At 37.1% G+C, this 18017-nt stretch overlaps 1 protein-coding gene across 1 annotated transcript in view; it reads left to right on the forward strand.

Moving 5' to 3' along the window:
• The window catches only part of TTC33 (tetratricopeptide repeat domain 33), a 42890-nt gene extending 25965 nt beyond the window's left edge, over positions 1 to 16925 (forward strand). The window contains exons 4-5 of the mRNA XM_030968642.1: positions 4907 to 5038; positions 13698 to 16925. Of these exons, the coding sequence (XP_030824502.1) occupies positions 4907 to 5038; positions 13698 to 14042 (477 nt within the window). The 3' untranslated portion in view covers positions 14043 to 16925. The remainder of the gene's footprint in view (positions 1 to 4906; positions 5039 to 13697) is intronic.
• Positions 16926 to 18017: the final 1092 nt, after the last annotated feature.

Below are 18017 nucleotides of genomic sequence, written 5' to 3' on the forward strand. Positions count from 1 at the left end.
AGGAACTGTACAGCAGCGTCAGAAATGCCTTGACCAGCACTGGGTCTATAAAAATCCCCCTGTCTTGATATATGTGTCACATACTAGAGGAGGAGATTCGTGTTAGGAATGACTTTGTGCAATGTACAAAGATTCCTTATGGTCTGTATTAATTTTCTATCAGTGAGAAAATGTCATGAAGAAAATTTGTTGAAGAATTAGCATTGGAGGATGAAGTGGGGTTTTTTTTGCACAGGCTTGAGTATCTCTCTTATACCCTTATATTTATTAGGATAACCTTGTGTTGGGTATTTCCTTTCTCAACAGCAAACTTAACATTTTCAATACTGCATTGTTTAATATGCAGCTCAGATAAATATGATAATGGCACTGTAGGAATCTGTAAATGTTTGTGGTAAGTTCTCAAAGATCTGTATTTTAACAGATGTAGGACAAATGTCTTTCAGTACTTCTGAAGAGCAGAAATAGTGTTTAAAGTTCCTAGTTGTCAAAGTTATTTGAAATAAGTGTTTTTCCAGAAAATCACATGGGAACTGTGGAATTGCTCAATTGCTTCAAAAAACTGTAGAATTTGATGAGATTTTTTTCTGTTGCTCTCAGCTACTCTTTGATCCATTTAAAAACAGATTTTTATGGTTTTTGAGAGGTTAGGGGTCCACTTTCTTTGCGGGCAAGATCTGTTAGTATACATACTTGATACTTCATCACTAGGCTAAGCTGTTTCCACATTGCAAGAGCAATGACTGTAAAGTAAATGTTTATGCACATTCATGTCTACATTTTTGTTGAAAATCAAAAATCTTTAAAAAGACCCTACAACAGCAGCCTAATATAAGTAGTATTGTAAGTATATTCAAAGGAATATATAAAGACTGCCTATATTAATGCAGCCATTAAGACTGCTTGAAATTAATTGTGGACTGAATTTCTTAAATATTGACTGGATTATTTTGTTACTGCTTTGAACTACAAAGATGGAGGAGCAGACTTTGCCATACTCTGATTTTTTATCTTAATGTTTGGTGACTGGACATGTGGGACATTTTTGGATGAAGAGGGATATCAAAAGACTTGATACATGGTGATGTTATACAACAAACTGTCTCGGGAGCCAGACTTACTGCTATTTAGCACTACTCCTGAGAATTCACCTGGTTCATGGTGCTTATCTCGTGACACTTGCACCTCAGCTCTCAGGTAACTATGTAACTATGACAAAATTTTTAAAGTAGATGATGCAGGTTTTTTACATGTATTTTTAGAAACAAGTAAATTTCAATGTAAACTGTCAGATTAAGTTCCTTTTTATAATTTTTTGGATGTTTTGTCATCAGCTGTATGAGAATCCAGTTTCCTTCAATGCTACATCCTCAATTTGCATTCATTGAACAGGACCAGGCTTTCAGATACATGTCACTTCTTTGTTTTTATATATGAAACCCATAATCTTTAAATCATTCCATTTCCCCTCTTCTAAAGGCTTTCTTAATGTTGAACTCACTGAAGAAATAATATCAACTTCTATCTCTCCTCCTACTTAAGAAATTACAAGGCTTCTAAGACATGACCAGACTTAGAATCCTAAATTTAGATTATAACAAGTCAGCTAGTAAGTGCTGATTATTTTAAATTTGTTTTTCTTGAATTGGGATGTGTACAGAGAAGAGTAAACTGTCAAAAAATTAGTGTGAACTCTAGAAATCTAAATTGCAAGAAAGCATTTCTGTATGGTGCAATGGTAATAGCTTTAGAGCATGAGTAAATGTAAACTACTTATGGGTAGGATGAATTTTATTAATCTGTATTTTGAAATGGGTTATTGGATGGAAAAAGGAATTGGGTCATTTTCACTGGATGTGGAATGTATCTATATATAGTGATTCAGCCTCAATCCACTGAGCTCATTTAAAACCAGAACTTACTCAGATTCATAACACTTCCAAAGTATTGTGGGCAGAACATGATAGATCACTCTGCTGCCTGGATTTCTAATACTTGGTCAGTCTCCTGATGAGAGTTGCTATGTTTAATTGTTTTTTTGCCACTGAGTTCTTCTAATTCTTCTAATTTCTCTTGTATGATTTCTAAAAGTCTGTTAAATGAAGTTATTGTAGGACATGGGTGTTTTTGTTTTAAAACATGTAATAAAGATAAATTTCTCTGATTAAAGCAAGTCCTGAAAATCGACTTACTGCATATCTTTATAAGACATTTCCCTCCAGTCACTTTTGACACATACATATGTGTGTGTATGTGTGTGCCCACAGTGAGAGTCTTGAAATGTTTTTTCTGCTTCATAAATTTTTTTCCTAATTTTTTTATTAATTTTAAGAATGTTTTCTAAGAGAGTATTATAACTATGCATATATATCACTATATATACGCATCACTTTATATATACACTATAAATATATTTTGAGTGTGTGTGTGTATACACACATACTTGACGTGGCTGCATGTTGGGCCATGACAGGCATGCTGTGTGACAAGGAGGCTACAGCACATGTAGTTCCTGTTTGGCTTTATCCTGCTCATGTGTCTGTACCCCAGAAGGACTGAGCACCACTTGTCAAATCTGTGCACAGGAAATCTTTGTGCTGGCAGTGTTTTTTATTTGTTCAGTGTGGTTTTTCGGGTGTGGAATAGCTGGTTTGCTGGTTCAGTTTCCAAGTAACATACAGAGATGTTTTATTATAGTGATAATGATATCATTATCATGAGTAGATATTGATATCTACTCATGATAGAGCAGAGCAGAGTGACCCAAGACGAGGCTGCACACATTTATGTCTGCCATTGTAGGTTCATTTTGATGACCTCTTCACCTGAAAAAAAAAGTGTAGGAAAATAGTGTGCATTAATAAGCATATTTGTTATACTGACTGACAAGTGTAGCTGAGTCATTTTATTAATAACTAAAAAAACTACCTGTGTTGGATAAAAATGCATATACATTCAAACGTGTGTTTGTTTGAATGTACTTGGAGAATCTAATGCCAAATTTATTAGGAGAAAAGTACATACTACATGGTCTGGAAGAGCATTTTTAAAGCAGCTGTTTATGATGGTGCACACATTACTCATAAATAGATGAAAGTGGAATAACTGCCTTTATTAGTAAGTAATAATTCAGTAAACAAACCAGTAAAATTCATTAAATACTACAAATTATTTCCTAGGCACTTACACAGATGTTTTGTAATTAGTTTGCAGTAGAAAGTACTGGTAGGAAATACGGAATACTTGGGATGCTTAAAAATGGTCCTGTGAATGTATACTTGGATTTGTTTTTCTCTTATGAGAATAAATACATTAAGACACTGATGTAGAAGATAGCTGATAGATGCAGAATCCCTTCATCTTGGTAGGATGTACACCTGTCCACTAGTAACAGTTTGATTCACTTCACACATCTGCTGCACATAGGGGAAACTGCCCATACAAATATAATTCAACCTGAAAGTTTTGGAAAGCACATAACATTTATCATAGACTTTGATACAAAATGCAGACATTGAGAACTGTTGAACAGGAAAAAGAGGGAAGATTATATACTGCTGTAGATTGTTTTTCTGAAGATTTTTTAGGTACTTCTGAATTCTAAGGTACAGTCCATTGATGGAATTAAAGTGAAGCCATAAGACTAGTCTTTAGAAAAGTTTAGTCACACAGAACAGCAGAAGTGTCAATCCAAAGGGCTGTTCAGAAGCCATGTGTATGATGTTTCTTGTTTTTTCAGTCCAGGGTTGCTTTCTGTAGTAAATCTTTGCCTTCCCCTTTGCCTCTTCCTTTTTTGTTCAGTGTACTGCTCACCTCTGTGCTGTGCATGTACTATTTGTTAATTAGGGTAAATACTCAAGATCGTCACATTTGAATCCTCCTTTACTCCACACTCATATTTATCTATTTAATATATCATAGAACAGTAAGGTTAAATAAATCTGTTTTGAACTTCAGCAGTAGTCCTAACATGTTCTAATATTGTTCATCATAGTTGTGGTCAGTTGGGATGAAAGTGGTTGCCCACACATGAGTCTAACCCTTGTGGCTGACATTCTCATCATACTGCAGGAATGCAGTTGTCATTTGTTTCTTACACTGGTATCTATCACCATAGCATGTGGGTGTCTGAAATTGTGATCTCAGAGTGATGCAGGTCTTCAGGTGATGTGCCAGTCTCCTGGTGGTATTGGAAACATAAGGCAAGCTTTGAGCCACATCGTGTATTGCTAACTGTGATTTATTGTCTTAGTTATGGAGATTCAATGCAAGGAGAATAATCTTGTGGTAACTGCTGAGTAACAGAGATTTTCACATTCAGAAACCACTTTTTTCCTTACTTAATGTAGGTGACTTCATGTCTAAGTTAGGCTCTGCAGAATGCTTGTTCTCTAAATACAGCAGTCATTGTTAAGGTCTGTTTCCATGCTGAGTTACAGAGATTGTTTCTATAATTATATCATGTGTACCGCACTGTTTCTGGTAGATTACAGCTCTCTATTAAAAAGAATAAATACAGTCCAGGAGTTTTTCTACCGAACTTGCACATTTATTATGTTTAGCTCTCCATGTATTTGTCCTTCTGACTATTCTGTTATGCTTCTATAGACTGTGGGGTTTGTTGACAAGGAGAGACACCTTCAGAAGCAGTTAATCTACTTCAAATAGCATTGCTTAAATAATTTGGGTGAATTATCCTCTAGCATGCCTGTTTTTCTCTGTAGAGATTGAAATGAGTCTGGGTGACTATCTGAGGTCAGACAAGCAACTTTTAACTAAAAAAAGCTAGGTAAGATGAGTCTTAGTTATCGAAACAGTGGTTGTTGCCTGGGTAATCCCAGAAAAGTTAAATTTATTTTCAGTTTTGCTTATTTTTCTTCCTCTTCTTTTTCTATTTCTGATACAGGTCCTAATGTCTTTACATGAAATGTTTCCAGCAGTGCATGCAGCAGAAATGGCTGTCCAGAGAAACCCGCGGTCCTGGGATGCCTGGCAGACTTTGGGACGTGCCCAGCTTGGATTAGGAGAGATAGCACTGGTAGGATAACAGAATTAATTGTGTGTGAGAAGGAAAGTACAGAAATGCCAAGGTTGCTGTATATCCTTATGGTAACTTGAACACAGACAAGGAGAAAGATCATTATTATTTATCTCCAGTGTTCCCTCTGCTTTATTGTGTTTCACAAATGCTTCCTGTGTGGTTTTATTGCTGGACTTGTGGAAGACCAGTCTAGCTTGAAGACTTTTGTGTCATATACTATATTTATGTGGTGGCTTTATGCAATAGAACAATTATGCTGACATAACTGCACATACTACATTCTGTGTGTTGTACTGCTACAATGCAGCTCACCATAATTTAAAGACAAGGGTAATGTGAAGTTCAAGGATCAGCTGATTATTTGGGCTCAGTTTTTACACATGCCTGCTGATAAAATTCTAGTGTCTTATTTTTCTTGTGTCCTGCTTATGCAGCAAATAATGTGTCCTCATTCCTGCTTTCCTTTGGCTTCCTGACCTCAAATGGTGGCTGAGGCTGCTTCTTCATTTAATAAGAGAGCAAAAAGCTAGGGATGCTCTACAGTAGCTGAAGTGCATCTTTTTTTTCTGGGGTATAATAGTTTTTTGCTAGTTTCTGTAAAAACACAACAGGTGAACTTTCAAATTCAGTCACACTCCCAGAGGTCTATTAGAAAACATTGCATCATGACCTCTTAGATGAAAAAAGATACTGGTTGTATTTTGAATAGAAGTAGCTGTGTGCTGTTTTGATACAAATAATTTTGTTGGTAATTTAGAGTGGTTTTGTAAAGTTCCAATGTCTGAAGATTTTCAAGAATTGAAAAAACAATAGGGTTTTTTGATGGAGGTTGACAATTCATACAAAACTAATTTTTAAAATGTAGTAAGAAGCAGTGTTAAAAACCCCAAACCAACCAAAACAAATGCAAACTATGTGAATCACCTAGAGTCACAGAACTGTTTGGCTTGAAGGGAACCTTAAAGATCATCTAATTCCAACCCCATCCACCCTGGCCTTGAATATTCCCAGAGATGGGGCATCTACAGCTTCTCTGGGCAGCCTGTTCCAGATTCTCAGCACTTTCACAGTAAAGAACATCTTCCTAACACCTAAATTTCCCACATTTCAGTTTGTTCCTATAACTGTGTTCCTTGTCACTACAGTCCCTGATAAAGAGTCCCTCTCCAGCTCCCCTGTATTCCCCCTTCAGATACTGGCAGGTTGCCATGAGGTGTCCACAAAACCTTCTCTTCTCCAGGCTGAACAGCCCCAACTTTCTCAGCCCATCCTCAGTGGGGAGGTGCTCCAGTCCTGTTAGACAAACCTAAGACAAAACCTGTTACAGATGTGCAGTGTGCACCCTTTGTTGGTGCAGTACCATAATATGAAATATCTCAAATAAATCCATGCATATCTGCATTTCAGCAGTGGTGACATTCCATGGTTTTTGTGGTGTAGAAGGTTAGGGTTGATGGTCTGGTCTGTCTGGATCTTTTCCTTTTAAGTGTATGAAACTGTCACTGTAAATTGTGCCTGAGAATTTTGAACGCACTAGTCTCAGGAAAATTAGAGTTTTATTTCCTTCAAGGACTAATGCTGTTTATTCTATAAAAAATGATTGAGTTGCTGTAATATCAGTTATAAATAGTAATATACCTGTACTAGGTATATCCAGCAGTTTGATTCATCAGATCCTGTAAGCTTTTTCTACACAGACAAGTCATGAAGCACCAGTGGGACTGGATGTCTGGAGTGCTGGGGACCTAGTGTTCGTATTATTTTAATTTTGTCTTATTTTAGAGTAGCACTTCAGTGTTCTCTTAGAGTGCACTGTTGAGCTTAATCAGAAAGGGAACTAATTTATGTATCTGAGACTATTCAGTGATGCAAAGCAAAGCATTTTAAGTGGGAACAATCAGAGATTTGCATCAAAGCACTTCATTCATCTGAAACACTACTCTAGGTGCTCCTGTAATTGTTAAATTGACCTTACTGTGATGAAGAGGGAGGGAGAGAGAGGGGGTTATCACAGGTAGTTTGCCCTCTTAGTTTTTGATTGTTTCTGAGCAGGGAGCCCGTTGGTGTCCCCAGTGCTGTGGTACTGTGTGTTCATACTTCATTGCCTTCTGTCTGTAGGTTGAATTGCCTTCTGATAAATATGTTTTCATATACAGAGAAGTTGGGGAGTTCTTCTAAAATACAAATAATATTCACTATTTGTTTTTGAACCAAGCGATTTTTAAGGAATCTTAAGAGGCTAAGACTGATGGAGTTTTAAAATAAGAAGTGAATTCATAGTTACTGAACTTCTGGAGTCCTCTAGACCGAGTGGTTTAAGTCATAATTATCCTTTTTCCATTAGTCTTTCATTGCCACGATTTTCTGGTTTTCCCTGTGTCATATTTTTTTACAAAGAAAAGTTAATAAAGCATAAATATCAAGGCTTTTTTAGAATTTTTTTTAGAATTTTTTTGGGGGGGAATTACTATCCTTCTAAAGAATTGCTTCTTCTGCTTCTTTGTTTCATTTCTCCCCCACCAACATCTGTCTTCATTACCCACATCCTGCCAAATGTTCTGTTGTGAATACTTTTATTGCTTCACAATGAATGATGCATTTTTTTCTTAGGAAAAAACCAATTTACTCTATTTTAATTTGAAGTTTCCCAGGTCTAAAATGCTGCTTCCAAACAAATCTGTATATTATGAGCTGTGTAATAATAAAAAAAAGAAATATTTGCTTGGATATAGTTTTTGTCAAACTTGTGATATAAAGAATGAGCTAAATTAGTCCCTTTTTATTTAGCTTTTATGAAAGTTGTTTGCTCTTTTTCCCCCCCTGAATTTACTAAATAGGGTAATTCAACAGTATTACTTAAATGTAAGCAAGGAAAACTTTACTTCTGTAAAGGCAGAAATTCCTTAAATTCTATAAATCAATGTGTAGAACACACCTCAGTAAACCTGCAATGTGAATGTAGTAACTGTAGAAATATAGTCAGGCTTGCAGTATTTCTCTCATTTCATTGCAAATACTTGGTTTTACAAAGTAAATATTTACAAATATTTTACAAATATTGGTTTTACAAATTGAATTTCCTGTGCTGCTGATAACACCTTAACTAATTAACAATTTTGCACTAATAGCTTCATTACAACAGTTCCTCCTGTGAGACAGGGTGAGCCCCATGCTTTGATTAATCAAGAGGGAAAAAAAAAACCAAACAAAAGCAATATTAAAAAGAAAAGCCAAAAGTAATCACAAGAAAATCAAGGACTGAATGAAAGCGCCGAGTCTCCCACCATGGAGAAATTCATCAGCCCTGTGACATGGTCATGGGCAGCCAGCTCAGGTGGCCCTGCTTGAGCAGGGGCTTGGCCCAGGTGACCTCAGAAGGTCCTGGCCACCCTCAGCCATCCTGTGGTTCTGTGACTTCAACTTTACCCCATTCTGGGTCTCTGGCAGCCCTGGGGACTGAGTATCACAAAGTTGAGAGGGAAGATCTGTAAATATGCGCCAGTTGTGCATGGGTTTTGTTTGATGTTTTGAAGGATGTGGTTTCCTGTATTCCTCCTAAGTAGCTAGTGCTTTAGCAGTCTTTAAGTGTGACACAGCATTTTGTCAAAAGAGTCGTGCCTTGACAATATGAATCCTCAGATCAGCCCTTTCCTTTCATCTCTTGAAAGAAATAGTTTTTGGTCTTTTAGATAATGATGGGAGTTTTATACTCCCAAAGAGAGAAATGTCTGTGTTTTATTGGAATGCGACTAATTAACATAACTAATCTGAATTTGAGATAATTTTTCAACATTTTACAAAAGTTAGCATTTAGAAACATAGACTATTTTGGTAATAAAAAGGAAATTGGTGGTTGGCCTTCCGCTGAAAAGTCAAAGTATTTAGGAAGTTAATAAGTTACGAGAGAAAGTACCATGCTTTTTCATTTAAAGTGGGGTTCCGTTAAATTCTTTTCAGCTTTAAACAGTCCTACTGAGTTATTGAGGTAATAGTCAGGAATATAAGCTTTTCCAGGAAGGTCTTGTGTTAATCTTGCCCTCTCCATCTACTACAGAGTAACTCTTTTTCTTTTTTAATCACTGTTGGAAATTGTAAATATATTTTGTGATCGTGATTGTTAAAGCACAAAAAGATCTTCTAGTCAAAGGTGATTTTTGTTTTCCATTAAGAAAGCTGAAGGGCAAACAAGTCTCCAAAAGTTTAAATGCCCTTTTCAGCTACATTTCTGCCAGGGGTACTCAGTTTCTGTAAGTGATTGTGGCTGATTTAGGTGGCGCCTACCTTTGTGAGATGCTCAGGACTTTCGAGGAATGCATTTCTCAACATTGAGACCTTGTAATTGAACGTTTTAGCTAAATAAGATGCACAGGATAAGACAAACAGGGATTTTGAACAAAGTTTATTTCACCATTCTTTTAAAATTCCTGTAATCAATTTGGCAGTGTAATTTGGTAACAAAGACGTAAATGTGATCTTGGATTTTCCTGATTTGCCAGGTGAAAATACTGGTAACACTTCAGCTTTATTTTCTTAGGCTATGTCACTTTCTAGGATGGGTTTGATTTTTGTGGTTGTTGTTTCCTTGGTCCTCCTGGATCATATCCTTGCGTGTGGTAGATCACAGTGTAAGAGGTCTGTGTAGTAGAGGCAGCCTGAGGCAGTGACTTCAGCAGAGCATCAGCAACCTTGCAGGGGTGTGCACCGAGGTGTGAGGGCAGAAGGGCGGTAAATGTGAGGAAGGAGGGCTGTGAGGAATGACTTGGTGCAAAGTGACATCTGTGAAATCTGTCACCAGAGCAAAAGAAGGTACCGGAGGGGGATAAGGAGGATACAAACTTCTTCAAAAAGAGAAGAAGGGAGATGTGGAAGTGAGGATATGTCACACACATCTACCAGATGGAAACAAAGATTCTTATGCATTTGTAATTTTACCAAATCCCAATGAGCATAAGGCAAAAATAGTCCTTCACATCAGGAAAATTACTATATTTCAAATACTTTCTCCAGAACATGAGGGTTCCAGAACCTTTGAATAAAATGGTTTTGGAAGTGTAAGAAGTGCAAAATATTGTGTTCACCTAATTTTATAAGACACCAGAATTACTTTTGATGAAATTTTCAGAGAGAATTTCTTTATTGAATAGCAGAAATAATCTGAACAGAAAATTATGCAGAAAAGTTCAAGATGACAGTTTAAAGTAAAAAAAAAAATTAAACTAAATCTGCCATTCAGATTATACCATAGAAACTAGTAAACTAGAGTGAAAATACCTGAAAGGATGGGACTTTTTTTCTTGTTTGAAGGAGAGAAATGTCATGAGGAGTCTTTAAATATACTAAAATGTTTTATTTCCCTATTTTCTACATTACTGTGATAAATGCTTATATAAGAATTAGTTATTTATGTTCATGGTGAGTAGTACAAAAATAAGACTCAAATTCCATTAATATATTGTATAGAATCATAGAAAGCTTTGGTTTGGAAGGGACCTGTAAAAGTCCTCTAGTCCAACCCCCTGCAATCAGCCAAGACATCTTCAGCTAGACAGATTGCTCAGATCCCTGTCCAGCCTGGCCTTAAATGTTTCCAGGGATGGGGCATTAACCATCTCTCTGGGCAACCTGTTACAGCATCTCAGTAAATCATTGTAAACAGTTTCTTCCTTACATCTAGCCTGAATCTTCCCTTTTTCAGTTTAAAGTCATTACCCTCTGTTCTGTCACGGCATGTCCTTGTAAAAGTCCTTCTCCATGTGTTTTGTGGGTCCTTACAGTTACTGGGAAGCTGCTGTGAGGTGTCACTGAACCCTTCTCTCCCCAGGCTCAACACCCAAATGCACCCAAAGTGTCCTCACAGGGGTTGTGCTCCAGTCCCCTGATTCTCTTTGTGGCCTCCTCTGGGCCTGCTCCAGCAGGTCCCTGTCCCTCCTGTGCTGGGAGCCCAGGGCTGGGTGCAGTGCTCCAGGTGGGTCTCAGCAGAGCAGAGCAGAGGGGCAGAATCCCCTCCCTGCCCTGCTGCCCATGGGGCTCTGGATGCAGCCCAGGACACGTTTGGCTGTCTGGGCTGTGAGTGCCATGGCTGGGCCATGTGCAGCCTCTCACCCACAGCACCCCCAAGGACTATGCTGAGTGCTGTAAAAACACACAAACAAAAAATTTTCCGTATTAAAGATCATTTAACACAGAAAAAGATTACTTATTCACCGATAGACATCCTTTGAAACAGGTCAGAAAGTGTCTGCCTAGTGTAACATAAAGGTCTACCACATACTTTGGTGGCAGACACAACTTCTTAAAATTCTGGCTTTTCTGGGGGTTTAATGTATAGAGTGACAGTTACTAAGTCCATGTGTTTAAAAAAAATGCAGTCTGATCAGAATTGCCCTTCACACTTGAAGGCTATGCAAACCAGCAGAAGAGACTCTACTCATGGGACAAATGGAAGATTGTTTGCTACAGAATACTATTTAGTGAGACGAAATGTAATATACTTCAAAAGTACAGATTTTTCAAATACAGTAATTCCACAAGGAAGAATGTATTGCAGAAGGTTTTACATTGCACTTCCTTACAGAACCAAAAGCAGATACATGACTGTACTGATAAAAAATTCTATAGTCCTTATATGCAGGATCTCTAAAATCACAGCTCCTCTTTAAAATGAGGCTAGAAATAAGGATTTTATGTAGTGTCACTGTGTTTTCCTACAATGCAACAGGAAATTTGAGAAGGAGATTTACATCTCCATTAGGGGAAGAATTAAAAGTACCACTGTTCTTTTCTTTTGTCATAACAGAAATTAGTGGCTTTGGGCACTATTCCAGTGGCAACGTGAAATTTCAAATGGATGACAAGTGTGTATTTTTCAGTTTTACATCCCTACTTTAAAATAATCTCTCTGATCTTTTGCATCACTTAAAATTTACTTTAATATTTTGTTATTTCTTTGTAAAAATGTCAAGCACAAAACCTCTTTTCTAATAGATTTACTAAGATGATATTTTTATGCTGTATTGTATGAATTATCAAAGCAGCTTTGACGCTTACCAAATGTTATTGTGCATGAACATAACTATATAGATAGGTTTTAATTAGGGGGCCTCTTTCATGGAAAGTTTAAAAGCAGATGGTGTTTGTTTATATTTTGTGTTCAACAGAAATACAGAAATGAGCAATTTGTGTTTACTTGTTTTCATGAGTCCCTGAAAATTAAAAGCTAGCAAAGTTGAATAAAATGACACTGTTTTACAAGAACTAAACTTCAGTTCTTCTTCTCTTTAAAGTTCAGCATGCTCCTGCACTTCAGAGCTGGCTGTGGACCAATAATCAAGCTTTTTTCTATCTGGAATTGAAAGGCTGCCTCTTATAACAGCAGTAATACTGATAGCATCTTAAATCTGATTTTGTATCTCTTTCTTCTGAGTTCCCATTGTATGGAGTCCATATATTCATCTGTGCCATCAAAAGGATGAGCCATCAGTTTCTGTCAGTGCAGAAGAAAAGTTGTGATTTTCCAAATTATATGGCATGCTTTAAGTGTTTATAAACTACAACAGAATAAGTAAACTGTGATTTACCATATGTCTTTAAAGTTTTAATATTCAAGTTGCCAGAACTCTTCCCAAATACCATCCCAATCCATATCATCCCAGTTTTCCCATCTTATAGGGAGGCTTCTGTACATGTCATAAAAGAGTTTTGTCAGTAAGGTGACCCATTTTCATAACTGACTCATAAGTCATGAATGTGAAATACACTCATGCTTTTGTGTACATGTACCCAAGTTTGAGGAGGTAGGTTCAGCCTTGACCACTGTTAAGATAACTAAAAGACAATACAGTTGTAATTCTTGGTGTAGCTTTTTTCTAGTATTGTAGCAACCTCTTATTTTTGGTGGTCACATTTCTTTGTTTTTAAATTCACAGCTTCTCTGTTGAGGATTTGTATTTGTGAATATTTTCCCAGCTGAACTGAAAGAAAGGAGAAGCCTCACTAACTACACTTACTTCTATTAGTATTATGTTGTTTATAAGATTATAATCTATGTAATCTATAGATTATAGAAGTTCTTTCTTAGAGCAGCTCTTGAAGTTTGGAGTTCATTTGGGTCCTTCTGTGCATTTATTTACGTGTTTTTATAACCACATGCCTATTACAGAGACTCTTTACCATGTGGCTAGTATTAGCGTATTGTTGGGTCTGTATGTGAAACAACTGCATTCTAATTTAAAGGCAGCAATACCAGTGATACTTCAAATTCCAGTCATCCTTTTTCTGTATTTCTTTAAACCATATCTGTCTGCTTTTGCCTTATGTACATCTGATGATGAGAGAGAAGTGGAATAGGAAACCATCCAAAAAAATTGTTTTTCCTTTTACCTTTTTAATAACAGCATTGTTTTTCATATACGAACTCTCTGTTGTGCCCTTGTTGCCAGGTACCTTGTTTATTCATGCATTTTTGTCATTTCAGACAATTGGGGGTCAGGCTGCTGTTGAACCAAGATGAGGGAGGATTCCCCCAAAAAAGACAGGAGTAAAGCAGCTTTTGGCTTTGCTCAAATGATATATGTAATTTTTTTGTTGTTGTCAATTTTTATGAAAAACGTAGGCTTTAAAATGTCCCATCTTTGTTTCTTCTTTGTTCTGCTTATAGGCAATCCGAAGCTTCCAGGTATCCTTACACATCTTTCCAATGAACCCTGAAGTATGGAAAGAAGACCTTTCCTGGGCAAGAAAACTACAGGAACAGCAGAAGGCCACAAAGACTGAGTCAGTGCAAGCCCTGGCAAAAGAGCTTGTACAAGAGTCAATCCCAGACTATGACTTTGAAAGTGATGAAATTGTGGCAGTCTGTGCTGCCATTGCAGAGAAGGAGAAAGCTCTTTCAGCAGCTAAAACGATGGTGATTGTGTCTGCTTCAGGCACAGTAGAGACTGTTACTGAGCAGGACAATTGTCCTGCAACTCCTGATGAAACCCTTTTCATCAGGGCCCGGTAGGGCAGCTTCATGAGTTGTCGTACCCCTGATTTTAAGAACTGCTGTTATTTATTGTATTTTGCTTGCTTTGTGTTTGTTCTTTTTTTATTAAATGGTAGGATAGCCTACAAAAGTTAAAGCACTGATGCTATTTTTCTTTCCTTAATTAAAAAAGCAATGACCTGAGTTGTTGTTCCATCTGCATTTGTCAAAAAGAAAGCCAAGAGTTGATTCTAAAAATTCTAAATTCTTATGAACAAATGTAATGTTGAAATGCTTAACTGCATTCTAACAGCTGCTTCATCTTTGTGTATTTCATAATTTTGCAAGTTAATGTGTACATTTTCCCAGTAATTAGGAAAGTTTTATTTGAACTGTAAAAGTGCTGTGGTTTATCCCCAGCTGTCAACTCAGCCCCACTCAGCTTACTGCCTCCTGGTGGAATGGGGGGGAGAATTGGAAGAGTAAAAGTGAAAAACTTGTGGGCTTAGATGGAGACAGCCTAATAGGGAAAGCAAAAGCTGCGCATGCAAGCAAAGCAAAACAAGGGATTCACCCACCAGTTCCTATGGGCAGGCAGGCATTCAGGTATCCCCAGGAAAGCAAGGCTACATCACATGTGACTTGGGAAGACCCTCGGAATGTCCTCCCTTCCCCTACCTCGTTCTTTCCCCAGTTCTGTGTGTTGTGCTGTAAGATTGAATATCCCTATTGTCAGCTGAGGTCAGCTGTTCTGGCTTGTCTTTTCCCAGCTTCTTGTGCACCCCCAGTCTTCTCACTGGTGGGGTGGGATGAGAAGCAGGAAAAGGTCTTGACCCTGTGCAAGCACTGCTCAGCAGTAATAAAAACAACTGTGTGTTACCAATATTTGCTGGCACAAAATCAAACCTAGTCCCCTACTTGCAACTCTGAAGAAAATTAACTCTATCCCAGCCAAAACCAGCACAAAAAGAAAAAGGGACGTTTAAAAATTATTTCAATCACTATTAATCAACATTATTTTCTTCCAGTAAAAGTGTGAACTGTTTTCTGTTATTGACAGTTTGTTTTCATTAAGATTACTTGTTCTATGAGAAAGTTTCCTATGAAGCAGGGATGGATTATTATTTTGTAGAAACCTTTATGTTGCTTTCCTCGGTGTGTGGGTTAAACACTTCTGATTAGATGAAACTAAATGCTTTACCAACCAAAGCCCTGAATGCTTAGTTACAACTAAATGTTTCACCAGAAGAAAGAACACTGTTTGTGACTGAAACTGGCCTTTCCTTATCTTGTGTGCTGTGCTACAGACATCACCAAAAGTAGAATGGTGGGAGTAGGAAATATGGCTGAATTGTACTGTATTTGGGGCTTTTCTTTCCTAGTGAGGCCAGTCTGATAAAGGGAGTCAATTTGCTTTTCCTAATTCTTATGATCTGCCATTGAAAGTATGCTCTTAGGGGAAAGAATGAGTTTTGGAGGACAGTGCTGCTGGAGTCTTCCTTTTTATCCCTTTTGGATTTTGGGTGCAGTGGTGGGTAACGAGGCATACCCAAGGAAATTTTTTTAATGTTGATTTTTTTTCAGGGGAAGGTGGCAATTGGTTCCTCACACAGGAAGTTCAAAGAAATGAAATCAGGCTGTTTCTTTAATGTGCTCTGTGCTGAGACTGTTCTCATTTCTTTGTCTTGGAGATGTGGTAGAGATGATCACATGCTAACAGTACTGGAAAAAATGGTCAGCTGAGGAATTCCTGAAGAACTCAGTTTGGGAACATGTAATTTTTTACTTGATTTTGATAAAATTTTGTATGATAATAGATACTTTTGTAGACAAGTGAAACTTCTGGAATCAGTCATCTTTGCACTTTTCAAGTCTGATTTCTAATTTCAAAATACTGCATTTTAAAAGACAATAATGTTGCTTGAGGAGTATAGTGGAGCGGAAAATGCATTGCAGAAAAACTATCTCAAATCATATTTTCTGTTTATCTGGTATCAAAGTATCTTTATTTAAGAGGATACATAAATTTTCATTAATTTTTGCAAAAGTCCCCTGAAATGTTTTTTGTATTTGTGGATTTTTAGATCTGTGCTTGCATGAGCAGACATTTGCACAAAATCTTCTGAGTATTCAAAATAATTAGAACTACAGTGGCATAAATATATTAAGAAACGTAAAACATCATCATGCTGCATTTTTATTTCTTCATTAAGTTCAGAATGATTTTAAATGCTTACTGGATAGGCACTTGATTAAGATATGGTTTGATAGTTTAAATTATTAGAGTTGAAGGATTTCTTAATCGTTCTTCTATCAACTTAATACAATCTAGTCAGCCATAGAAAGAGTTAGCATGAGAGGGGTTTGGACAGATTTCTTCAAAGAAGATATCTTCTCTGGCTGGAAAAGGAGATGTGTGAGATGCTCTAGGGTACATTTTAATTTTGAAGGAGCTTGGCTGTATCCACCTCATCTTTTCTTTCTTTGTGCTCTGTACTTGCGTCAGTGTTCTGTCTTTACTCATACAGGAAGGACTGCTGCCCTTCTCTCAGAGGCCTGTGTTATCACAGAATCTGTTTCCACTGAAATGATTCACAAAGTTCCTATTGACTTCAGCACTGTAGGGCCAGACTGCTGGAGGGGTGTACATCTGCACCATCAGGCTGCGCCGGGCTTAAGGGGTGGTGGTTTCCATCTCATATACTAAATGTATTTTCCCTCTGATTAGATTAGGTTATGAATTCTAGGTATTGTCAGAACTGTAGTGTTTTGTAGAGCAGTTAAGTTCCTGGGACACTCTTTTCAAACTGGGAAGAAGTTCAAATATTGATGATTTCAACACTGTTTTTGTACGGCTTGCTATGTTTTGCATGTATGTAATTTTCTGGATCGGTTTGCGATTTGAATAAAATCCTGACTTCTGCTGCTTAGTGATGCCTGTTTATTCTTTGGGTTATAACAAAAATAAGTGTTATTTCCCATTCTTGAATGTTCCTCATTTAATAATTGGCTTTTGTCTCTGGTGAACATGTTAATTTGTTTTAGTAAAAAAGAAAAGAAGACATCTTGGGGAAAAATACTTAACAAAAAGTGATGCTCAGAGCTTTTAAACCCTTCAGGGATATCCACATGAAATGGAACAAAAGGAGATGTTATCCAAAACAGGATATTAGTGAAATACACTCCTTCTTTGACATTATATTACATTTAAAAAAATTATATTTATTGTCTGTCATCATTAGTGGCAGTGACTGCATCAGCTTTCATGTGTTTGCCTTCCATATGAATCACATACTAAAATGCTCAACTGTTGCTTTCAAGAGGAAAGCTCAAGAACAACACTTGAGTTACATGGATTAATTTTGTTTGATTTAAATAACTACAGTTAAACATTCAGATATATTTTTCCCTTTGAGTGCCTTTGTATACAGTGGAAAGAAATACACAGCCTCACAGGGTCACTCATTTGCCTTGTGTTAGATAAGTATCAGAATGAGTTGAATCAGCCTCCCAAGGTGCCTAATTATTTCCCTTGACTACAGAGGAAGCTCAAGGTGACTGACTGGCATAACCTAAAATGCTGAAACCAGACATGTGACTTCCACTCTCATAGATGGAGATAAATATCTTTAAAAACCTTAAATGTACTGAGAGAGAAATAAATCCTTTGTGACAATACTAGAGAGTAAAAAAGGAATAAGGATCAGGTAACACAACAGTGATTCCTACTTGATAATACCATAAGATAGTGGATTTTAAAAGTAGTCACAGAGAGGGCTAAAAACCAAATCGAGCCGTTTACTCTGGGTTTAGAGATCAAGATCAGAGAGGTAGCACTGGAAACTTGCTTGCCCACACAAGGTAAATTCCTTCTCAGTCCTAAAACCAAGGGAAAGGAGGTAAAATACTAGCACTGAGATGCTATCTTTTAATTTTTTGAGTTCACAGAATTGCTATAAAACTATAATGACTGTAGTTAGGACTGAGGCACGGGAAAGCAGAAGCATGTGGGCT

This window comes from Camarhynchus parvulus, chromosome Z (assembly GCF_901933205.1).
Source record: "Camarhynchus parvulus chromosome Z, STF_HiC, whole genome shotgun sequence".
Lineage (NCBI taxonomy): Eukaryota > Metazoa > Chordata > Aves > Passeriformes > Thraupidae > Camarhynchus > Camarhynchus parvulus.